Here is a 26920-nt window from a genome sequence, read left to right on the forward strand (position 1 = left end):
AGAAATAAAGATCTAATGGATGATTCTCTTTGTATCCTTGCATCGTCTAACCGATTGTGATGCTCTTTAACTCTTTGGAGGTGGTGTCTTGCTTGGGCAGCTCTATGTAACCAATCTTCGTTCAACTTTTGGCAATGTTTTATATCAGCTGCCCCAAAGTACACAAAATCAGACTTATGGTGAGTTGTATTATTTTCATCAGCATAACCCATGCTTGTACCATAAGCACCCGCAAATGTAGAATGCAAATCTCTATTCTCTTCATGACCAAAGGCTGTCATATCTTGAGGGAGATAAGTTATGTCACTGCTGTTATGGACTTCAGAATTATGATCATACTGTGGTGACAAATCTTTGGATTCACTACACACCATTAAATTTCGACTTTCCTCATGGTCTTCCCAATTGAGAAGAGGAAGTAGTGTGACAAATGAATCCAAACTTACGCTGTCCATTTCAACCTCATGTTCTTCATCAATTGCTGATTCAAAATCAGTCTTTGGGCAATCTGAAAACTCATCAAACCTCTCATGAATGTCTTGTGTATTGCTTGAAGTTACAAACTCTTCCTTCACATCTTCCACCAAAAATGATGGGACAGCGTTGTAACCAACCAAAGAGGCACCCATTGGATCTACATGTCTCTCAAAATCTTCAAATAGTTTCCTACCAATCTCACTGGTAAACATCATATCTGCTCCTCTTCCTTTGCTTCCCTTGCTCTCAATTGACTCTTGTTTTGTTCTTGGTTGATGACGTGGACTTGAAAACATCAAGTCATCTTCAACTGGTACACCCATGAATTGTGTGAAGGAAAGGTGGTCACGTATCTTTTTAGGAAGAGAGCAATACTTATCATAGTTGTTCATAACTATATCATTGAATGTCTTGGCAGGAGACCTTCTCCTTGTACTTGTTGAAGGAGTTGTACCCTTAGACTGTCTGGAACTCCTTGAAGGTGTTTGTTCAAATTCTTTTCCTGCTTGTTTATTTCTAAACAACCCTGTCATGATGTCCAATTTGATTTTCAACCAAACTAAACTCAAATCTGAATTAGAACTCTTGATCTTCACCCAACAGGCTGGCAAGATCAAAGCTCTGATACCACTGAAAGATCCCTGATGGATCTCTTTTACCAATCTGCTGTAATTTTTTATTTATTTAAATTGATTTTTCCTGCTTATTAATATTTTCTTTCAGAAATAGACAGAAGTTGCAGAAGGGTTGAATTCTTTTTGTATTTTGATGATTTTTCAACAAGTAAATAATGAAGTACAAGTACATGAACAAAGTACTGAAAATGAAGTTCATATACAGCCAAAACAAATTCGATTCAAGGCAGATTTCTGAATATAAAATCAAATATTTGACCGGATGAAGATTTCCAATAATTTCAGGAAGATTACAATCAGGAATAATTCCAACCTGGATGCTGAAAGAGTAACATAACTAGGAATGAAGTTGTGGCAAGATTCCAGCCCTCCAAGTGCTGCACGTGGGAAGGAAAGTGGCTGCCAGGTACAGCCGTATGGTTGCCAAGTACACCCAACTGGTTAGAAACCCCAAACCCCACGCTGAACTCTGTCAGAATTGCTGAACCTCCAGAAAGAATGCTGTACAATCTCCAAGATGCTAATAGCTGCAAACAAATCCAAACCACTGTATTGGGGGCTACGTCCCAAACAGGCAAGGCATTGGGGTTGGCATCCCAGATGCTGAAAAGCTCTTCCAGAGCCAAATCTCAAATCCAAGATGTAAAATGTGTAAAAGATAATCATAGAATGAAGCTCCTATCCCCTTATAACCCCTCTCAATTGCAAATCGAACCCTAATTGTCTCCAAGTGGCGTGGTCTAGTGGAAATGTTATAATTTCTTATTTTAAAGTGGTCATGTTACTAGAAAATGACCTTTTTCCCCATAGACAGAAATCCGCTCACTGAATTGCCCTGAGACCAAAGAGAAAGATTTAAAGAATTTCAAGATCTTTCCAACGAGCTATCACACAATAGGATGCGCATCCAGATGAGACCAAAAATCCCCTTATTACTCCAAAATGGCTAACAACTTAGCCTTATTTAATTATTAAACGCTAACTTAGGAAATATTAAAAATATAACCCAAATAGCCACAAAATGCCCAACTGACATTACAAACCCTAAAATCATCCTGTCACCTGTCTGTGACTGAAGTCGGAAATCAAGGATTCACTGGTAGTCTCATCCCTAAAATCTAGGGATGTTCCTAAAATTTAGGAAACAAGCCCAATCTCTTTGAAACTGAAACCATCTAAAAGGTCATGAATAACCTCACGACTGGCAACTGTCACGACCTCCTAAAATTTAGGGATACCCCCTAAAATCTAGGAACTGCTCCAAACTGGCTCCAAACTGCCTGTAAAGCCAAAATCCAATCACTATATGCATTGAATGAGTCCCAATCAACCTCTGCTAGCCTACGAGACTCCAATTATAGGCCAACTCCTCCGTCTCCGATGTCCACTCTAGAAAGGGGACATGACAAGCCTCCCCTCTGGGAGTTGCTTGCCCACAAGCAACTGAAACACCAATCCTCCACCATCCCAAATAAGATGTAAACAAATCATTGCATGTAACTGCTGCTCATCTCTGATATAAACAACATGCAATGCCCCGGTTTGGAATGGCTCCTCAAAATGCTGAAGCACCTGTGCTGTCAAATCAACACTGTCTGGGTCCCAGAGCGAAGCATAGCTCCCGCTGAATACCTCAAGTGAGCAATGGAAAACTATATCATCTCCATAGATCAAATATCCATAAATGCCAAGACCACTAGTGTGTCTGTGATCACCAACATGCATAACATCCGTCATAATATCCAATGAATGCCAATCCATGGAAGACCCTCTGTGATCTGACCCCATCTGACACAAGTGACACACAACTGCCACACACTGCTGCTGATGTGCCGGAAGATCTAATGCCAACTCACTAGACAATATATAATACTGACTAAAATCATCACTGTCCAAGCTGGCATCTAAAAATATGTAATCACCAACTAGCAATGAAACAATCACCCTGTCTAGAGAATCAGGTGAAATTGCCACATCAACTGGCTCAAAGTACTCACTAGGCGTAACATCACATAACTCATCCACGCCAGCTATCTGATGACAATCAACCTGTGGATCAACTGTCGTCCCACTCTGCTCGATAAACTGAGATGGATAGTGGGTAAACTCCAGCTCCATCCTCGTGATATTCCGAACATACCGTCCAAGTGTCAACAACCATTGTACACCGACGACTACATCTATACATCTGAAGTGAAGCAACCCATGTAGGATCCACGAAAGGAAGGTACTACACATGTCTATACCATGATCCCACACAAACCACCTGTAGGACATAAACTGCTCCTGCTGCTCTCCTCTGATATAAGTGCCATATAATCTTAATATCTGGAGCAACATACTATAATCCCTATAAGACGCTGTATCAAATGAATCAACACCTGGATCCCAAATAAAACTAAATCCACATCCATCTGTCATGAAGAGACAATGATAGTAAGAGGCATCGTCTATACCGTGTCTCTCTATAGCCACTGTGAAACCATAAATACCACCAATCTTCAATGTTGAAATGGACCCATCAATAAGACAATTTCCAACAAGCAAAGTGTGATGGAAACCTCTCCAAAACCTTTGATCAGCGGCTGCAACTTGCCCAATTTCTCCACAAGTTAGTATGTCTTCATTGGAGGATGCCAAATAAATATATTGTTTAGCCATGCACCAAATATAGTCTCTTACACGCTGATCTTCATAGCCCACTATCACATCTAAGAAAACTGAGTCATCAATTAATAAGTACATCGCTGCCCTATCATATGAAAGAGGTGACAAGTCCACAAATGAATAGTAGATGTTTTTGTTCTGCAACATGGATAAACCTTCAGTGACTGGTCCACTATGAATGCCACCTAACAACTCATAAACTTCACACCTAGTCTTCCCAACTTGAATGTTCTCAATGCAAGGTTTCAAATTTGACTCATTAGATGAAGGAAAATTGCTGATCAAACTCAGAAAATCAAACTGATTTCTATTTCCATTCAATATATCTTCGCTGTCCTTTTCTTCCCTTGGAAGAAATAAAGATCTAATGGATGATTCTCTTTGTATCCTTGCATCGTCTAACCGATTGTGATGCTCTTTAACTCTTTGGAGGTGGTGTCTTGCTTGGGCAGCTCTATGTAACCAATCTTCGTTCAACTTTTGGCAATGTTTTATATCAGCTGCCCCAAAGTACACAAAATCAGACTTATGGTGAGTTGTATTATTTGCATCAGCATAACCCATGCTTGTACCATAAGCACCCGCAAATGTAGAATGCAAATCTCTATTCTCTTCATGACCAAAGGCTGTCATATCTTGAGGGAGATAAGTTATGTCACTGCTGTTATGGACTTCAGAATTATGATCATACTGTGGTGACAAATCTTTGGATTCACTACACACCATTAAATTTCGACTTTCCTCATGGTCTTCCCAATTGAGAAGAGGAAGTAGTGTGACAAATGAATCCAAACTTACGCTGTCCATTTCAACCTCATGTTCTTCATCAATTGCTGATTCAAAATCAGTCTTTGGGCAATCTGAAAACTCATCAAACCTCTCATGAATGTCTTGTGTATTGCTTGAAGTTACAAACTCTTCCTTCACATCTTCCACCAAAAATGATGGGACAGCGTTGTAACCAACCAAAGAGGCACCCATTGGATCTACATGTCTCTCAAAATCTTCAAATAGTTTCCTACCAATCTCACTGGTAAACATCATATCTGCTCCTCTTCCTTTGCTTCCCTTGCTCTCAATTGACTCTTGTTTTGTTCTTGGTTGATGACGTGGACTTGAAAACATCAAGTCATCTTCAACTGGTACACCCATGAATTGTGTGAAGGAAAGGTGGTCACGTATCTTTTTAGGAAGAGAGCAATACTTATCATAGTTGTTCATAACTATATCATTGAATGTCTTGGCAGGAGACCTTCTCCTTGTACTTGTTGAAGGAGTTGTACCCTTAGACTGTCTGGAACTCCTTGAAGGTGTTTGTTCAAATTCTTTTCCTGCTTGTTTATTTCTAAACAACCCTGTCATGATGTCCAATTTGATTTTCAACCAAACTAAACTCAAATCTGAATTAGAACTCTTGATCTTCACCCAACAGGCTGGCAAGATCAAAGCTCTGATACCACTGAAAGATCCCTGATGGATCTCTTTTACCAATCTGCTGTAATTTTTTATTTATTTAAATTGATTTTTCCTGCTTATTAATATTTTCTTTCAGAAATAGACAGAAGTTGCAGAAGGGTTGAATTCTTTTTGTATTTTGATGATTTTTCAACAAGTAAATAATGAAGTACAAGTACATGAACAAAGTACTGAAAATGAAGTTCATATACAGCCAAAACAAATTCGATTCAAGGCAGATTTCTGAATATAAAATCAAATATTTGACCGGATGAAGATTTCCAATAATTTCAGGAAGATTACAATCAGGAATAATTCCAACCTGGATGCTGAAAGAGTAACATAACTAGGAATGAAGTTGTGGCAAGATTCCAGCCCTCCAAGTGCTGCACGTGGGAAGGAAAGTGGCTGCCAGGTACAGCCGTATGGTTGCCAAGTACACCCAACTGGTTAGAAACCCCAAACCCCACGCTGAACTCTGTCAGAATTGCTGAACCTCCAGAAAGAATGCCGTACAATCTCCAAGATGCTAATAGCTGCAAACAAATCCAAACCACTGTATTGGGGGCTACGTCCCAAACAGGCAAGGCATTGGGGTTGGCGTCCCAGATGCTGAAAAGCTCTTCCAGAGCCAAATCTCAAATCCAAGATGTAAAATGTGTAAAAGATAATCATAGAATGAAGCTCCTATCCCCTTATAACCCCTCTCAATTGCAAATCGAACCCTAATTGTCTCCAAGTGGCGTGGTCTAGTGGAAATGTTATAATTTCTTATTTTAAAGTGGTCATGTTACTAGAAAATGACCTTTTTCCCCATAGACAGAAATCCGCTCACTGAATTGCCCTGAGACCAAAGAGAAAGATTTAAAGAATTTCAAGATCTTTCCAACGAGCTATCACACAATAGGATGCGCATCCAGATGAGACCAAAAATCCCCTTATTACTCCAAAATGGCTAACAACTTAGCCTTATTTAATTATTAAACGCTAACTTAGGAAATATTAAAAATATAACCCAAATAGCCACAAAATGCCCAACTGACATTACAAACCCTAAAATCATCCTGTCACCTGTCTGTGACTGAAGTCGGAAATCAAGGATTCACTGGTAGTCTCATCCCTAAAATCTAGGGATGTTCCTAAAATTTAGGAAACAAGCCCAATCTCTTTGAAACTGAAACCATCTAAAAGGTCATGAATAACCTCACGACTGGCAACTGTCACGACCTCCTAAAATTTAGGGATACCCCCTAAAATCTAGGAACTGCTCCAAACTGGCTCCAAACTGCCTGTAAAGCCAAAATCCAATCACTATATGCACTGAATGAGTCCCAATCAACCTCTGCTAGCCTACGAGACTCCAATTATAGGCCAACTCCTCCGTCTCCGATGTCCACTCTAGAAAGGGGACATGACAGGTTTGCTATACTAAGTTTGCTATCTTTTTAATGCCACCAATTCATTGCCAAAGTTTTGCAATAGAGCCTTGACCTCATGGAGCTCATTAGAGGATGTAGAGGGTGTGGATGATTGTCCTGCAGGAGCCAAGGTGAGTTGTTGAGTAGATTCTGGGAAGAGAGGCATTGGAGGCCTTGGAGCTATCTTCCCAGCCTGAATCAAACAATTTTCTGCTCTTATGGCTATGTCATATGCACCCAGTAGAGAGGCTCCGCCCATTGATTGTACCATGACAGCTATATCGCTGTTGAGAGCTCTAAGAAAATACAAGAAGGCATGATTTGAAGATGGCTTCACTAGAGCAGGAATTCTATTCCATGTCCTATGGAATCTAAAATTGAAATCTCCCATGAACTCATGGGGTGCCCTCTTGATCGTAGTCAACTGCTCCACAAGTGATAGGTGATCACTTTTGTCTTCGAAGTGGTTGCACAACCTCTCTCCCAATTTATCCCAATTGTGAATGGAGCTAGACGACAACCCTCTATACCACTGCAAAGCTTTGCCTTTCAAAGATGTGGCTAAGAGTCTAACAGCAACATCACCCTGAGTGATATTATGGACGGAGCAGATGTTTGCAATGTCTTGAATGTGCTCAATGGGTGTAGTAGTTGTCTCACCAGTGAAGTATGGTATACTCTTCAATGCAGCCACTGGTATGTCATTCCATTGAGTCAAAATAAGGGGACTCCCCCATTGAAGATAACGAAAACCTAATTTCTAGCCATGCAAAACAGTGGTCTATTGATATGAGTGGTGGGAGCCCTTGACAACAATGGTCTTGCAAATGGAGGAGTAGAACGAGACCTGGGAGATGGAGTGTTCACAACCTTGACACCCCTGACTGGTGACAATGATGGTCTACCTCTCCGTCTCCTAGAACCTGTAGATGGGATCTCTACGAATTGAAAACTGCCTCTAGAAGACGCCCTTGTATGAATTATGGGCATGAAACCTACAACTGACCTCGGAAGTTTGGAGGTTTGAAGTTGCGGAGTATGACCACTTCGGCACCTCAGGAGCTCAGATGTCCGGACTGAGGAAGTTCGGGAGTTCAGAACCTGGGGGTTCCGAGTTTCCGGGCCTAAGTACCTCGGAACCTGGGGGTTCCGGGGTAAGATGGCTTCATTGACTTCGGAACATGGGGGGCCCTGGGCTCCGGAGTGAGGAACAAATCACATGCAAGAGACCGGTCTTGTGAGCAGATTCACCAAGTGCTTGAAGATGATTGCCTCTAAAGGCTGAGATGCCAAGAACAACACTGAATTCTTAGCATGGGAATTGAATGAAGTCCCACCAGGCGTGCCAAAAACTGTTATCACAAAAGCTTGCACCCTTGCTAAGCTATCAACTCAGCAACCTTGTGAAACATGGAAACAACCCCAAAGTGTGAGACCTTGCGCAAGGGATTGAATCTCCGGAGAATGTAATGTCCCCATTTTAGCAGACTTGGATTTTGTGAGATTAGCCTATTATCCTGACCCTCGTAGGCTAATGTGTTGGATAGAGGGTCTTTTGAGGATTGGTATCATCTCTAGTGTTCAGAGTGCTTCAGTTTGGTCTTCGTTTGGCATCATTCGGACATCATTTGCTCTACTTCCTATTTTTAGTAAGTCTTGGGATGTTAGAGATGGGCCCCTGCTATTTTTAGTAAAGGGGGTATGGTCATATGCAGCTTCATCATGTCAGCTCCCAGTTCAGACGGCGTTAAAAAATGTTGAATATTAATGGAGATATTAATGTTTATTTAGTTTAAATAAACATTAATGTTTTGAGCTTATATTATTAAGTTATAATATAATTTTATATTATAACTTAAGTAAGGGTCCAAGTATCATTAAAGGGGGCCATTTAATTAATTAATTGTGACTCTTTTACCAAGGTGAAATATTAAATGACAAAGTGAAAATATTATATCATTAAATGTCATTTAATATCATTAATTGATTTAATGCCTTATTGGAGAAAATCAAACCTTCATGGGAAATATATATAAGGCTTTTGAAAAGAAGAGAAGGGGGATTGATTATGTGATTGGAGTTTTTGATTGAAGTTTCTCTGGAGCATTGAAGTGTAGAATACCAAGGGTTTCTGCAGGATTCAAGGCTTGTCGGCATTGGAGAGCGTGGCTTCTTCATTGTAACAGCATATAGAGGGTGTGCAATATCATCTGATTATGCTTGTGAGAGTTGGCTTCATTCAGAAGTCAATATTGAGCTGATTGGAGGGTTTATTTCAGAGTTTGTTTGCAGATTGAAAGAGACTACAGTGCGCTACAGTGTCGTGAACAGTGCGCATGAACAGTGCGCTACAGTGCCGTGAACAGTGCACTACAGTAGTTTGAGTTCTATAGAAGGGGATTTAGAAAGGTTGAACAGCTATATATATTTGACAAGGGATTTGCATATGAGGAGAATCAAACCAATATATCAAGGCAGCCATTGAAATTCCAGGTTTTCTATCTATGGTCATTGTATTAGAAAATCATTACTTCATTGCATTGTTTTCTATTATGATTATATCATGAAATACTTGGAGGTTGCATATGTTTAATGGAGATATAATTTGCATATGCCACATTCATGGTAACATTCAACATTGATCAGCCACTTAGCTTTCATGCCAATTGTTTGCTTAAATGCCTAATGGCTGTAGGTATACATTGGGATGCATGACAAGTGTTTGTCTTAATGTCAACTAACTGTACTAGTTAATTTCAGTCATTACATATGTGTGGAAAGGTCTAAAACAGCTAGTATATCATTTCTATAACAACTTTGCATTGTTAGAAGCTTTCCATAACTTCATTTGCAGCCTACAAACCCAAAGAAGACAAATAAAGAATTCACTACAGCGGCTTCAAACATTGTATGCCAAGTGTTTGACAATATTCCTTGGGGTTCAAATAAGCAAAACAGGGTCAGATTAGCCAAGGGATATTACAGAGAAGGCCGACTTCCTTCTTCAATTAGGTGTAGGTGTTGAACCAACTCAACACTTTAAAACTAATTCCTAAGCCTACCTAAACAACTTGTAGAGGTAAAGGGAAGAGAGAATGCTGGAAGTAGAAGGAGGTGATGCACCAAGAAGAGGTTGTTCGTCTCCCCACCAAGATGACACAAGGAATTAACTGAAACACCCAGGAGATGCACAAAATTCAGTTGCATGAGTGACTCCAATGCATGTATGGAGGTTAGAATTCGCTAAGTGTCAAGAGGGGAGAAGGATTCCCACAAGTCACACTCAAAAAACAAGTTAACACAGCATATATGGAGAGAAAAGCCACAAGACATACACCTATAATGAAGGTAAGAAAACATACACAGCATACATAGGTTGAAAGAAGGCAAGAATGGTGGTTTTTCAATTAATTGTTTTTCTTTCTATTTTTTTTTAAGGTTTTAATTTATTTAGAATAAGAGACATTATGCTGATTTTTTCTATTTATAATATATTGCAGCGTAATGTCTTAGCCTAGTGGAAGTGGTGCCTCAAAGGCAGCCCCGATTAGAAAGGATAAGGCTTGGAAACATGGCATCCCCTGTTCAAAAAAAGAAGTAACATGTATTCATTGCAAAACAAAATATAATGGGGGAGGTATTAACCGGCTGAAATATCATATTGCACAAATAGAATGCCAACATGCAAAACCATGCAAAAGAGCACCCCTTGAGGCTATTCGTGAAGTGCAAGCTCAGTTAGAGGAATTTGAAGAGAGAAAAGAATTGAAAAGGAAACAAAAGGAAGAAATGGCAGCCATTGGTAGAGAGGTTTCTTCAAATCCTCGACCTCCATTCCCTGGATCTGGAAGTAGTAGTAGTGTGAGTGTGAGCATTGGGCCTCACATTCGTAAAAATATATCCACATTAGACTCACTTATTGTTCCACACATGAATCCGGGTGCCCAACCATTGCTTGAGAGCATGGGTTGGGATAAGGAGAAGCATGAAGCTACCAAAATGGCAGTTGGAGACTATTGGCTCTACAACAACATTCCATTTCATGCAGCGAAGTATTCATTAGTATTTTGATTTCTATGTCTTAATTTTTTTGCTTTTAAGAAATTGAGAATTTAAGAGTATGCCACATTCATTATTTTAATTTTTAAAGTTACAAGTAAAACTTAATAGTTATTAGTTAATACTTATTCCGTTTATTTAATTTGTTTTAGGTCTCCATATTGGCAAATAATGGTAGATGCCATTACTGGTTGTGGCCAAGGGTTCAAAGCCCCTAATGATGAAGATATAAAAGGCCCTATCTTGAATCAAAAGGTGGCTGATGTTAAAGCCAAAATTGCCCAGCAGCATGAGATATGGAGGAAGAAGGGTTGCACCATCATGACTGATGGTTCGACCGACAGAAGAAGTAGAACACTATTGAATTTTCGTGTCTCCTTGTCAGGTAATTGTACTTTGTAGTATGTAGTTTGTATTATGTCAAGTATATTTATCATTGATTTAGTGACTAAGTTTTTTAATTTTTATTTTACTAAATCTCTTTTTTTTCTTTCTTAGGTAGCACAGTGTCCTTGAAGTCAATTGAGGCTTCAGCGAATAAAAAATGCTAAGGATCTTTGTGGGTTGTTGGAGGAAGTGTTCGAGGATGTGGGTGAGGAGAATGTGGTGCAAATAGTGACTGATAATGTAGCAAATTATGTTGTTGTAGGTAAACATCTTATGGAGAGGCACCCCACCTTGTTTTGGACCCCTTGTGCTGCCCATTGCATTGACCTCATATTGGAGGATCTTGGTAAAATTCCATGGATTAAAACATGTGTAGAGGCTGGAAGGATTATTTGTAAATACATATATAATCATGCCTGGGTCCTCAACCTTATGAGAAATTTCACAAATAAGAAAGAGTTGTCTCATCCAGGAATTACCCGATTTGCAACAAATTTTATCACGTTGCAATCCACTCATTTGAGGTGGTGAAATATCCATTGAATTTGGCATTCAAGGGAATTCCACTCAGGGGTTCTAATTGTGCTTAATTTGCAAGAATTCTTCTAAGTTTCCAGTAGATTGAATGAGGTGTATGAGCAGATTTGAGAGAAGAATCCAAACATCATAATTGCACATCAATTGAAGCCATTGAAAACCATACATCTGCTGCAGCTTACCAGCTGTACTTCTTCCTCCAGCCGTACAACTAGGGCTTGGGTGATTTTGTGTTTGGAGGCATCTAAAATTCTCAATAAAATTAAGGGAGCATCGTTGGGTGACAAGACAACTGGGTGCCATAACCTTGATGGCAAGGGCTTTGCATTTGAGGAGAGTCAAACCAATATATCAAGGCAACCATTGAAATTCTAGGTTCTCTATCTATGGTCATTGTATTAGATAAATTATTACTTCATTGCATAGTTTGTTGTTATGATTATATCATGATGTACTTGGAGGTTGCATATGTTTAATGGAGATATAAGTTGCATGTTCCACATTTATTGTAATATTCATTATTGATCAGCAATTTAGCTTTCATGTCAACTGCTTGCTGAAATGACAGTTGATGTAGGTGTATGTTTTCAAGTAGAAAATCATATATGTGCATTGTAATTGATCATAAGGAGTCATTGAGGAATCTAGATGATAATTAATGTATTGAAGTGTTGATTCTCACGCATTGGAAGCATTCTGGAATCATTTTTCAAAGAATATATCAGACTTATAACACAGACCAGCAAGCTGCAAGGTTGCATATGAATTGTTTGACGGTATTCCTCGAGCCATAAACTACAAGTATACAACAGATTAGGCAAGGGATATTACAGTGGTATCAGAGTTTTGATCATACCATCCTGGAGGGATAAAGGCTTTGCATGCAGCCCCAAGAAGTTGGTCCTCACAGGTATTATACATGTAGAAGGGCATTACTACAGAGTGATCAAAATTTAGACATCCAACAGGATACCATGGGTGATAGAAGGGAGAATAGTCCACCACGTGATCGGGCTAGAGAAGTGAGGGAAACCATGAGAGGATTACAGGATGGACAGTAGCGTATAGCACATACAATGCAACAACTCACCGCAGTGTTGTGACGTTTTCACACATCGCCCCATTGCAAATGGGGACCCATGTTTTTTGCTCATTTTCGCTTTGCTTTTTTTAGGGTTTTGTTAGTTTGTTAGTTGTCTGGATTTAGGGTCAAGCCTTAGGGTTTTAATTACCGTCTTTTCAGGCCAGAATCCAGTCAGTTTTGAGAGCTTTTTGAGCTTCCTTTCGTAGGATGCAAATTTTGAATGAAATGAATTCGCCAGAATGGTCTATTTTTAATTGGAATTTTGAATGCAGAGCTTAAATTTGTCTAAGTGTTGAAGATGAAATGTGAATTTTTGTCCAATTGAATATTTTTGACCAAATTTTGACATTTTTTATTTTTGATCCTAGGCATCTCTAATGATTTGTTTTCGCCTTGTGAAGTGTTAAAATGTGTAAAATCATGTTATTTTGGCCTGTAGGAGCAAAATCGCTCCTATCCCTCAGTGAAGGATGGGAGCTCGTTCTCAAATATTTTACTATTCCTGCAGGGTCAAGATGAATTACGAATTGGAAGTGATGGAGAAAGGCGAGATCTTTCCATTGAATATAAATTGAAGATTTTCATGCGCACAGAAATGCCTCCAGGGGAAAAATCGCTCCTGTCCCTCAGTGAAGGACCGGAGCTACAAATCCAATTTTGCTTTGTCCTTGCAAGATTTTAACGTCTTGACGATGTGAAAAGGTCCAAAGAGGTGCATTTTATCAAATGAATATAACTTGAAGCGCTATCGGGGAGATCAACAGGATAACAAGTCCGGCTTGAGTAAGGTCCTGATCCTGAAATTTGGCTAAGTCTGGAATGTCCTGATCCTGAATTTGACTAAGTCTGGAAACTGACAAACCTCCAAAAACTAGATTTTGCAATATAACTCCTGGAGGTCTGAAACCACTCTCAAACATCCTGAAAGTATATATGGAATATAACTTAAAGTATAAGAAAGAAGAAACATAGAAGGAAAATTGTCCTGATAGAGAGTGCGAAAAGTCAAATTTCGCTCGTGTCCTTCTCCAAGGGTCTAGAGCGAAAAGCGCTCCTGTCCCTCTCCAAGGGACCAAGGCGAATCGCTCGTGTCCCTCACCAAGGGACCAGAGCGAAAATGCTTAGTTGAGCCATTCCTGACCTTGTTTGGACGAATCGAGACATCAAAGGCATGGTGAAGGACGAAATGAGCATGATAGAGCATCCAGACTTGATCAAAAGCAATGAAATGATGAAGTTTTTGCCTAGAGGGTCAAAATCGCTCCTGTCCCTCACTGAAGGACCAGAGCGAAATTCTTCACAAGGTACGATCTCGGCAAAGATCAAGCAAGTTTTATGTTTGAAGGCAAGAAAGAGGGCAAGTTGAACCTATTGAAGATAAATTGAAGATTACCAAACATCAACAAGCGACCCAAATGTCCTAGTTCGCTCCTGTCCCTCAGGAAGGGACCAGAGCGATTTTTGTTATAAATGATTTTCTTGCTAAGTTTCAATCGATCCCAAGGCATGAATGAATGGAAGGACGCATTACGAACCCGTTGAATATAAATTTGGAAGCTAGCAAAGTGAAATGAAGACCACAAGAGCAAGTTCGCTCCTGTCCCTCTCCAAGGGACCAGGGCGATATCACCACAAAAGGACATTCAATCGCAAGGATAAGTCAATCAAGTTCGAAGATCCCAAGGAAAATGGCAAATTCAACGTAGAAATGAAGACCTTGGACGTAAAAAAATGCAAGAATTATGATCAAATTGATGGATCGCTCCTGTCCCCCAGTCAGGGACCAGGGCGATGAGGTACGTATCTTCTCACTTTTTTATTTTGGCGCTTAAAACACATTTTTTTAATTTATTTAAATGCTAACAAAATCGATATTTTATTAAAAATAGCATTTAAATATTGCGCTTAATGTTAATTAATTATTTTGCCTTGTAAAAATCGAATTTGTCAATTTAAATGATAAAGGCATTTAATTAATTATTTATTAATTAATAAAAATCAAGAGGAGCGCTTAGATAGGGAGGTCGGCCTTTATTATTTAATTAAAAATCGTTTAAAATTGCTTTATTTCACAAAAGTCGGCCTTAGGGTGAATGATGAGAGGCGCTTATATAAGGGAGGTGAAAGATTTTTATTTTCACATTATCATTTTTATCATCTCAAGTGCGATTTAAGGAAGACAAAGGGAGAAGTGCGAAGTTGTGTTCAAGGAGGTGCGAATTTATATCCAAAGGAAGGCGTTAGTACTATCCAAGGAAGTGCGAACTTGTCCAAGGCATTGGAGATCACGTCAAGGACATATCAAAGATGGCGAAATTGCTAACTTGAAGAGGAGATCACGTCCAAGACTTGAAGGGTGGCGAAGTTGATAAGAGGAACGTTCTTTTGAAGATCACATCAAGACTATCGAATTTCAAATTTTGCCTGGGCGAATTCCTTTATTTTGCATTTTAGAGTTAAGCTCTCAAAGAGGTATGGCGATATGGATCTCTTGTTTTAATTTCGAATTTTGATCGTCATTGCCTTAATTTTGAATTTTGAGATTTTGTTCTCCCTTAGCTCAGTCTTTTTTAGGAAATGATTAATAAAGGACTTATCATTAGGTTTCCTAAAAATTTGCTCTCTAATTTATGTTATGTATTGAAAAATCATGTTACTAATTTTGAAATGTTGTGTAGGCATCAAATGGAGATCTCATCAAGGAAAATCAAGCTGGATCAAGGACGGTCTTCGCCAGGACGATCAAGCCAAGACATGGGCGACCTCTTTCAATCCAGTGTTCCAAGGCGAGGTACATCATCTTCCTGCACATCAAGGACACAAGGAGTTAGAACAAGGGCTCGTTGAAGAAGCAAAATAGTTCCAGATGAATTCATTAAAGCAAGCTTCTCAACAACATCAAGTTGAATATCTACCAAGTTACAGGTGTCAAATGAGGTGGCGTCCTAGTCATCATTTCTCCAATCAGTGGAGTCCATCTCAGCATGTCCAGATTCAATGTATTTAGCTTATGGAAGGTGGCACAAACTCCCATGTACCTACCCCGGTTATCCATTGGTCGATTTTTCTAGAAAGGACATGTGTCCAAGCAATACAATTTTATCATTGGTCAAGCATTAAATGTTATGTAATGGTTGTAACAAACCCTAATTAGGGTTTTCATTGTAAAATCTTGGCCATTGATCTTGAATTGATCTAAGCCATCAAATTGTATTGTGGGCACTATATAAGCCCAGACATTTCATTTGTAAGAGATTAGAATTAGAGAGAATTAGAGAGAGATAGTTAGAAATAGTTGAAAGTAGTTAGTAGTTAGAGAGTAGAATAGGAGGACAAGGCAAGAAATTGTTGCCATTGATTGTAAACAAATTCCATTTTCATTGAAGTAATGGTGAAATATGTCGTTTTCTTGCAATTTGCATGGTTTCTTGTGGAGTCTTCAATCTTAGATGGTAGATGATTAGATGAATGGAGGAAATGTGGTTGATTGATGGTGGAATTCGTACATCCATACTACTAGCAGTTTGTTGATTGCAGACTTGCCTTGCGTAGTCAACTGGATCATTCAGCCTAAGCTCAATTTCAATTTGTTGCCTCTTCATTGATATGCATCAACTTGGATGGTATCTATGCCTGCGGTGATGATTTGAACATCATAAAGCTCCCTTAGAAGATCGCACTAGTCTTGTGTAGATGTTCCATTGATGTCAAAACAAGATCTAGTTAGAGTTTCATAAAAAATCAAGTCATTGCTCCTACATTCTTAGTATTAGGATTAGATCCTCTCTTCGCCCTTCCTTTTTCATTCTTTCAAATCCAAGTTAGTAAGAGCCTGTGTCCAGCAAAGCAGATCGGAAGTTCAATCATCACATGTAAGTCCCCTTGTGATCCCAGCAAATCACATCATACCACTGGAGCTTGTCCACACGTAGAGACCCTACATCAAAGAACCTTGGAGTCTACCTAACTGATCCTTTACGCGAATCTTCAGCAGTTAGAGACTATTTTCTCAAGAGAGGATAAGATGCCTATTGGTATTTTATTCTGTGTATGATGGTGTACAAAATACACGTCAACACGCAGCTATACAACAATTGGCTAATCCTAGAAGGCAGAATCGTGAGTAGGAAGATAATAGGAGTGTAGTTGGAACTCCCAGGGCCCATAGAACTCCTACACTTACAGTTGATCGGCTAGAAGGAGTAGGGGAGGATAATGATGCTATGTTTGTGGACAATGTCATGACAATGCATGATGAGTGGAGCTTACTACCCCCTGATGTAAGAGAAAATTTGAACTTTGATAGGTTCCTAACTTAGAAGAGGGAGCATGCTAGAGTTAGGCAAGACAGGAGGCCATAGAATCAGAATAGGTATCTGGAATATGATACTAGTAAATTGACCCTACCCCTATTTGATGGAAGTGGAAAGGTCACAACACGGTCACGGATTCATAAGCTGGACACCTACTTCAACTTACTGCCTATGACAGAGGAAGATGCAATTAAATTTGCCATATTGCATTTAGATGGAGTGGCTAATGATTGGTGGCATAATAGAATGGTTACCTTGCAACATAATCTCATCAATTCATATTAGGAGTTTGCTGATCGGTTGGTTGAGCGATTTGATAAGAAGGATCCATAGTCTTATTTCAGAGATCTTGCTCATCTTAAACAGGTTGGGAGTCTAGAAGGTTACATTGGAGATTTTCAGCAATTATCAGTTATGGTTCCCAACATTTTAGAGCAAAGATTAGTTGTGCTCTTCATTGAGGGCTTATTGGAGCCTTTGAGAGGATGGATAAAATATTTTGACCCACCATCATTATAGGAGGCAATGAAGAAGGCTAGAAGTATGGAGTTCGCAGCCCCAAAAAGAAAAAGTTCGCATAAAGATGTTCCTTCTACCAGCAATGAGAGTCCTCAACAATTTGCTGATAAGAAAAAGGAACCAGCAACAATGGTGGATGAGAAGACATAGGAAGAGCTAAGGAAAAAGAAATTGTGTTTTTGGTGCCAGAAGCCTTCAACAAAGAGCATGATTGCCCTATGAGGCCCAAGGGCAAAGCAAGTCGTATGACGTGGACATATTATGAGGATTCTGATTCTGAAATTTTAGATCAGCAAGCTGCTTCAGGGGATGATCAGGGTGGAAAAGCTTCAGCAGAGTTTGGGCCTGATGGGAATCTATCTCCTATGGCATTATTTGATGACGAGCAGGATGAGGTTACTTTCCGAGTTCAGAGGAACAGTTAGTGGACAGCGTTGCATTGCTTTGCTTGACACTGGAGCAATGCATACTTTTATTGATGAGGGATTTGTGGCCAGATGCAGATTGCAGACAGAGGATTTCAATGGATTTAGAGTCAAAGTTGCAGATGGATATACCCTCATGTGCACTAGACGAATAGGTAATCTCACCTTACAACTAAATGATTATGAGTTAGAAGTTGACTTTTATGTGGTCAATATCGATGCAGTGGATGTAGTTTTGGGCATGAAATGGCTCCAAAATATTGAAATATTTACCCTCAACGTACCTAAATTGGAAATGAAATTTGAATTGAATAACAAGACTTATGTGTTGAGGGGAATTGCAGATGGGAGCTTGCATTCTATCTCTCTGTAGAGAAGAGAACAGGAAGATGAAGCATGCGATCATTTAGGAGGAGTTCACGTTTGCTCATGACTCTAGTGGTACAGAGTGGTATGATTTGGAATAGCATGGAGGCGTTGTTCAGTTTGTGAACAATCCCTTGTTTGAGACAGACACTACATGGTCATGTGATAATCCACTCTTCGAGATAGATGTTGATCACTCTCACGACCCCCAGTCCTAAGGTGAGCATTGATCGTAGTGTTTGGGATCCTAATAGGGCATCGAGATTTCAAACAGGACTCGCAAAGGAGTTTTCTGAGGTGTACATAGTGAGGAGTGTGTACGGTTTTACCTGATCCTTATGTACATGATTTATTTCAGATGCACAATTTAGTGGCAAATGTGATGGACAGTATGTATGATAGCATATATCTTGTGCCAAGTTTGGAAGCAACAAAGATCAGTGTTATGAGTTGCCTCCACTCAAGACTCTTACTCCAGTTACACCTAATGGTGAGGATGAGTTGATTCAGCAAGTTCAGCTTGATGTGCCAATGTTACGAGAGTTGTTTGGAGACAGCAGGGACATTGCAGAGGTCTCCACTTGGGATCCAGGTGGAGGAGTTTATTTGCAATCGAGATTGCTTGGGGACAAGAAATTTTAGGAGGGGCGAATTATGATGTCCCCATTTTAGCAGACATGGATTTTGGATGAATAGCCTATCATTCTGACCCTCGTAGGCTAATAATTGTGGTCTTTTGAGGCAGAGGTATGGTTAATGGAGGTTCTTGTCTTCTCCAGAATTCAGTATGTTCTAGTTTGGTCTTCGTTTGGCACAGATTGGACTTTGTTTGGGCTCAGTTTCATATACTTACTATTTATAGTAAGTTAGGAGACGATCAAGAGGGACCCTTTCTATTTTTAGTAAGGCAATTGCACGTACAAAGGATAAAATGGTTAACTTTTGGGTGCAGACGAAATTGAGAAATAATGTTTTTTTGGGAGATATGATTATTTAATTATTAATAAAGTGAACATTTTATTAGTAATTAATTATAATAAGGCATTTAATGTTATATAAAAAAGTTATTAATATTTCATAAAGAATGGGTCAAGTATCATTAAAAAGGGGCCAATTGATTATTTAAGTGAGGTGCCTAGGCCAAGGGGGTGAAATTAAATTATAATGCCAACATTAAAAATGTTTAATGAGTTAAAATTGTGCCTTTTTGGAGAAATTCGGCCCCCTCTTCGAGAGATATAAATATGCATTGAAGAAGCCAATAAATTCACTCTTTGTGCATCTATTTTATGAATTTCTCTCTGCAAGTGGGAGCCAAGGGTTTCTTCTTCAACCAGCCATTGGAGAACAGTAAAATCTTCAATGTTGCAGCCATTTGAGGTGGTGAAATATCCATTGAATTTGGCATTCTCGAGAACTCCACTCAAGGGTTCTAATTGTGCTTAATAAGCAAGAATTCTTTTAAGTTTCTAGTAGATTGAAGGAAGTGTATGAGAAGATTCGAGAGCAAAATCAAAGCATCATAATTGCACATCAATTGCAGCCATTGCAAACCGTACATATGTTGCAGCAACACCTGTGCAGATGGTGCGGTCCAAGTGACCATGATGATGGGAATTGCCCGAAGTCAGGAGTGAACCTGTTGACCATCGATAGAACGAAGGAAGAGGAGACGTTGGCAATTACATGAGCGCAAGCAAAAAACGCTACATACCCAGACCCTCGTACGGAAAAGGAGAGGGTACGGGCAACTAAGGCCAACGTTGAAAGGGAGATGAAGAAGGAGCAAAGGGAAACAACAAATGAGGCCACCTGCACTTCTGCAAAATCCAAACAAAATATCCTCAGACAAGTATAGTAGACAGAGGTGTCCATAAAAATTAGAGACCTTCTTAGCACTATGCCATGACTAAAGGAGGCCATTACCAGCGCCATAGATGTGCCTATCCATATGGAGGCACTACACACGATGATTCTAGCTAGCCCTTCGGTGGACCAAATGCTACTCGTTGTGAATAGTGAAAGACACCTTGTTGTCGTCGAAGTGGGAATACTAGGTACGATACTCACTGACACCATTGTCGATGGAGGATCTGGGGTGAACGTGCCTCCTGAAGAAACATGGAGGAAATTGGGGAAATCGACATTGTGGCTGTCAATATTCAACCTAGTAGGGGCCGATTAGCATGACATTAAGCCAATCGGGACTCTCATGGCACAACGAGTAACCATTGGCACTCAGCCCTTCATTCTGGACTTTGTAGTTATCCCCCTTAAAAAGAAAGGTTATGATGCAATCCTTGGGAGAGGATGGCTGATCCCTGCTAGGGTAAACCACAATTGGAAGTGTAATACGCTATCCATGGAAAGTAGGGGTCGGAAATTTGTGATCGAACTCTAGTATAGGACGCAGCAGGTTCGCCATTTGAGAGAGCAGCTGGCTGCATCTATACCGACCCCTCCTCCTGCACCTTCTTCTTCAAGGACGCTTTCTCGGCCCCCAGCTCCTTGATTTCTTTTCTGTAGTTGTTGTCATTATGGTATCCCCATTTTTTTGTGTGTCGTCCGGAGACGACTCTCTTTTTGGGGGGGTATGATGTTGTAGAGAAAATTAGTATTTGTTAGTAAATGTTAGGGGTTGGCGGTTGGTCGACGGTTGCTGACGGTTGGCACCGGCAGTCGGTCGACACCCCTTGTATATATGTCTATGTACCCCAATCTCTAGATAGTATTATAATTATGCTGATGCTATTATGTTATTCTGAGATACATTGTAATGTTGGCATTAATGAATATACAGTTTTGAGTTCTCTACATTTCATGCATATGTGTACTATTCTGTTTTGCTCTCATTCTGTAATGTTCTTAACCATTCCCTACGGAGTAAAACAATTGCCAACTTGGAAGGCAGATTTGGATGAGAATTTGAACATGTCTAGGTAGACTTGGCAAAAGATTTTGCCATGTGCTCATGCTTTGTTACCTTGGACGAACTTTGGACAATCACCTTCCAACTTTCTTGACCTCATCCATGCCTTAGTTTATTTTCAACTTAATTTTGCTTGCTTGACCTTGTGTAGGAGTTTGACTAACTCTTGCCAAGAGTTGATTAACCAATGGTAGGAGTTTACTATGCGTCTGACAATTTTACTTGCCTAGCCGGACTTTGATCATGCTTGGAAGGAATTCATCTTCTCCTTGTCACGCCAACTTGGAAGACTCCATGCCAAGGCGGACTTGGAAGATTGTTGGACATGTTCAAGGTGGACTAGGATAGTTCTTAGACATGGCAGACTCGACAAAGGCTTTGTCAATTTGTGTTTGCTCTTTGTTGTGACCTTCTTCATATTTTCCTTAGGCTGGGTGAAGTTTGAAAACCTCTTGCCAACCTTAATTTGTCTTCATCATGGTTAGACTTTTAGAAAATAGAGGTAGGTAGTAGATGTTAGAAGTTGGAATTAGAAGTACAATAGGAATTTTTAGCAGACATTGTTGTAATGGTAATTGAAGCAAGTGAATTAAGCATTGAAGCATGGTGTTTTGCCATTTGACTCCTCTGGTTTGTATGGTTTCTTTTCATCAAATTAGCTAAAGTTCAGTGATTATAATGGTTAAGTGTGAGGGTATTTGATTGATTTCAGGTTCATACCATTGGAGGCTTGCTGACTGTAGGTCTCTATGCATGGTTAGTCTGAGCCTTCTATTGTTGTTAGTTCAACCGTGAAAGTTCATCTAAGTTGCACCAAAATTGGGTAATTAATGAATGTTCATGGTCAGAAAATCCTTTTATTCCCTTTGGAGATTGCATTGTTTTTGTGGAGTTGTGATTTTATCTCTAGCTAAGCAAGAATTAGTTTTATTTAAATTTTGTTTATCTACAGTATTAGCCATTACTATCATTGTCCCTAGGATCTCTAAACCCTATCCTTTTGTTGTTTATTTAACCAGTTTGAGATGTGAAGCATCAACAAACTGCTATATCGAATGCAAACCAGCTTGTCAGATGCATAAGTCCCCTTGAGATTACTAGCAAATCACATCAACACTGAGTTATCCTAAGCACAGCTATTACCCAACATTAGGAACCTTGAAGTTCTTTGTTCAGACAGTTTGAAGGCATACAAAGTTCCCTTATTCAAGAGAGAGTAGGATGTACTTAATGCATTTTATTTTGTGTTAACGGAAGTGCTGAATTTCCCCTTCAACGAGCATGTGGTCCACATTCCTATGATGGGGTTCCCCGTCAACTGTGGGCTTCTTGAAACATTCATCTTTGCAAACCCACTCACTCTATTAGCTTTATAAATCTGCTTTAATTCAATATTGCAAACCTAGTAGTCCACACACAAGGCCATAGGAGGAAATGCAAGTTGCTATCCTTTTTTTCCAATCTCTAGCTGTTCATTGGTCTTGCATATTAAGAGATGTTTAAAGGGCTATAACTTGCTTCTTTCTCAAAACGTCCATCCCAGCCCTCTTAGCCCAAAACTCCCATATTGACATTATCAGATCTGTATTTTCCTTCTCATGGTAGTGACTAATGATACAACTGACTCTTCCAGCCCAAGCCTTGTCATGAACATTTCACAATGCCCATATACAAATAAAATCATCCTAATGCAAATATACAAAGATGACATCCATGAGGTGATTTTTTAAATATTCAATCCAGTCAAGAACATCCTTCTACATGTTTACTTTTATACAAGTGCATAGACACATGATTATAACTTGTTCCTACAAGACAAAAATATCTAGATAACTAAATCCTTCTCAAGTCCAAATATTATTTCTTTTATTAAAATAATTTATGCATAACCAAACAAGAACCAAAGAAGAATAAAGCATGTTTACTGGTGCTGAAATAACACGAAACTCTTGTCCACCAATACAAAGCGTAGAGCCCCCATGCACATTGAAATGTTTAAAACCAATAGCACCTAGAATAAGTCAACAAATGATGCATTAGAGAAAATGTTGGCACTGCTCATCAAAATATTATTAAAAATTTGATACTGAAAAAAAAGACTCAATAAAACTCACAATATGAATACAGACAAAACCAGATCGTGATATATACCAAAAAAATTGCAATAACTCTAAACTTCTAAATACTACATTACCACCTTTTAGTCTTTATTCCTTATTGTACCAAGCTCAAACCATCTAGTGAAATATTAACAAAGATATGTCATTTTCAAAGAAACACATATCAGAGATATTGTATAGATGAAAATAAGACAATTTATTCCAGCAAGGTTCGTCAAAGGAAACAAAATAACTCACCAACTAAAATACATGTGTAATAACAATGTAAGTTCAAAGGATAATTTTTCAGTCAATATAAAAGGATCTTTACGAATGTTCTGCAATTTTGAGACATAATCAGCAAACTTTATGTTGGTTAACAGATTGAGCCTTTCATAATTTTATGATAAATGACTCATGTATGCCCTTATTTTTGTGAAAGACAAATAGAACCAACAGTTGGGTAAATCAATGAATTGTTTACCCTCTGCATAAGGGTGTAGCTTCCCGTATGATGTTCAATGAATTTTTAAACACACAAAAATATTAACTTCGCTTTTAACCAGAAAGCGAAAAAAAAAGGTTTTTCACATTCATCAGTCAACACCACATGAATGCCAGGAAGATAAACACTCTATATGTAAACCCACAGATTTACCATCAAGAATAACTTTACTTTAGAAACTATAATTAAAGAAACGATAAAATCATGGACTCTGATTGAGTCTCTCTCGTGTCTCCAAGGACAAGGGGAATCAGATCCACACAATATTAACAACAAAATTACTTATTATATTCATTTTCAGACATATGAAAGTGGATAATCAAAGAAGCAACAGATTCAACACAAACAAATTTATCCCAACAGAGATTTCTTTTCTGCATTTAAATCAAAGAAACGGGACTCGGACTTGGCTCAGACTCAGCAAGGCTGACTCGGACTCGGCTCTAGACTCGGCTGGACTCGGGAAAGTGAAAAACTCAAGAAATTTAGAGATTTTTAAAGATTTAAAACTTGTTTCAGGCACCCTTTATTGAATACACCTTAAAGACACAATAACATCATCAAACTCGGCTCATTTGATTACATACACAAGTATACATCAATCACATAAGCATAAATGCAAATCGTAGCTGAAGGAAATAACAGACATAGCTATATAAATATTGTCAAATGTATACAATATTACAAAACTCATGGAATAAAAAATCCATATCATATGAAAATCATCAAATGTTTCATACAAATACCGAAGGTAAATACAACTACAAGCCTATGGCTCAGAGGAGCCTGCACCCTCCGGCCCGACCCCCTGCGAAGGTGTCTAAGGTAGGTCCTGGATGACTCGACAGCCATAGCAACTCCCTGTGACACCATGCCATGCTCACAAACATCAGGAACATCCGTGTCACTATCTGCCTCTGAATCTCTTGTCTGTGCTTGTGCTCTCCGCTCCTCCTCTACCATGGCTACAGTCTCAGCCTATCTACCTGGTCGATCCAATCAGTGTCAAACTCAGAGGTTAAATTTTCCCTACTTTTATCGACGCAATTTCCCCCCATTTTTCTATTGGCTGGCATGTTGTAACCCTAATTTTTCTCATTCTCAGGCGGAGGTTGTAGTGAACAAAGACGATACCATTCATTTTAAAAAAACTTTTTAAAATGTTTTTTTTTGTCATTTTACTAACCCAGCCAGTAGCAGAGTTTGGGGCTCAGGACTCGCCAAGTTTGGCAAGTTTGAGCCAAACTCGCCAACTCGGCGAGTCTGGCGATTTTGCTCGCCAGACTCGGACGAGTCCGAGTCCGAGTCCCAGAGACTCGGCAAGCATGACTCGGACTCGGACTCGGACTCGCCGAGTTTAGGCGATGATTGGCGATTTTCGTTTCTATGATTCAAATACACAGATTTAAAAGTTGCTAAAAATGTCTAATTTTATTCACTGATATGCCTTCATTGACAATCCACAAGTATCTAAAACAAAGTCTGCCAATCTTTTCAAAATTTCTCGGACCTTTTTTAAGTCTTTATCCAGAAATATATAGCTAAACTTTCTACCCTAACCACTCGGTAGCCACAGAGTTACACCGCTCTGCTCGAGGGTAAGTTTAAACAGTCTGTTTTTTAAACTAACTTATAAAACCGTTTTTTGACTAAAAACAGCAGAAAGGAAAGAAAACACGGGAACAATTATTCAATTCATGGCAACGGGCGACCAGTTTGATCCTTCTTCCACTCCGTGAATGCCTCCGTGAATTGTTGGATGACAAGTTCATTTGGAATGCCTACGTGTAAAATCCGTTGTTGCCAAACCTCTTTATCACAGCGCACCTGTTTAACTTTATACACATGGTTGTTCAAATGATCTATGCATAAAAACAGTAAAGATTCCATTTTAGCAATGGTGGAAAAATCATTCTTTGTGACCACCGTTGCATTCTTGACCATATCAATTTGTACTTCATAATATTTGCTTATGGCTTCAGCGGTGTCAACAGTTTGTCCATCCTCCTTCATATATTTCACTCCAATGCATTTCAGATCATTAAGCATATTTTGTATCAATTTAGACAATTCTCGCCCAAGTTTAACAAATTCCGCATAGCCCTGTTTTATTACCGAATTCCTCCATTCAATATTCTTCTTGCAAATGTATAGAACATTGTCATAGAATCCCTGTATAGGCTTTCTTGCAAGGAACTTCATTATGCCATGCTTTTGAACTTCTTCCATATGAGCTATTGTTCGAGCCCATTTGGCATCTTTGTTCTTCCAGGGTGTATTTTCCTTACCCAATTCTTGGATAACTTTAGCAGTGTCATCATACACCTTGCTCAAATGCCCAATGTATTATTTTCCCTCTTTCCTGGCCGTATCTAACCATTCAAGGAACACCCCATGCACCATTTTTTTCCTTTGAACTTTTGCGAGCAGCTTCTGATTGCTACGGGATTTAGGATCAATGAGTGTTGGTTGCGCAGACGATGGTTGGGGATCTGGCCCATGAATTGCATCAATATATTCCGCCATTCGTCTCAAGGTTTCTTTCAGTTCTTTTTTATCTTTTTCATCCTTCCAGGTCCTTGTTATGATCTTTTTCATGGAGGCTTCAAGATGAAGAACATCCATGGCCTGGGAAGCTGTACCAATATTCACCTTTTCAACAGCAAAATCCTGGACTGTAGGGTCCTCTATTTTCTCATCTATCAATGGACGTGCTATCTCTACAGTCCAATTCCCACTGTCTGCATCAAAGTCAATTTTTGAAATGGTTTTCAATTTCTTCACTTTGGGAGTCTTCCCCAAGCATTTGCTCACCATATCTTCCAAAGAGACCGAAATTGGAACTACGTTCCTTTTCTTGTTGTTCAGGGTATTTTCTAACCAAAGAGGCCCAGTGCACACAGAGGTTTCATCAGAGCCGACTGTAGTTTCTTTTTCATTTCTTACTACCAATGTGGTAGTAGTGTTTGCCAAAATATCCACCTACTGAGTGTCATTTGTATCATCAACATTTAGCACCTCCAAGTTTGGATGAGTCGAAGGATC

General features: G+C 39.3%; 1 protein-coding gene across 2 annotated transcripts in view; it reads right to left on the reverse strand.

Annotated features, from left to right (window-relative positions):
* LOC131053990 (uncharacterized) overlaps positions 1–26920 on the reverse strand; it is a 344360-nt gene that overhangs the window by 126447 nt on the left and 190993 nt on the right. For both annotated transcript variants that reach the window (XM_057988551.2, XM_057988552.2), the window contains one exon: positions 23197–23282. In XM_057988551.2, the coding sequence (XP_057844534.2) occupies positions 23197–23282 (86 nt within the window). The remainder of the gene's footprint in view (positions 1–23196; positions 23283–26920) is intronic.

The sequence above is a fragment of the Cryptomeria japonica genome, chromosome 2, assembly GCF_030272615.1.
Source record: "Cryptomeria japonica chromosome 2, Sugi_1.0, whole genome shotgun sequence".
In the NCBI taxonomy this organism is placed as follows: Eukaryota; Viridiplantae; Streptophyta; class Pinopsida; order Cupressales; family Cupressaceae; genus Cryptomeria; species Cryptomeria japonica.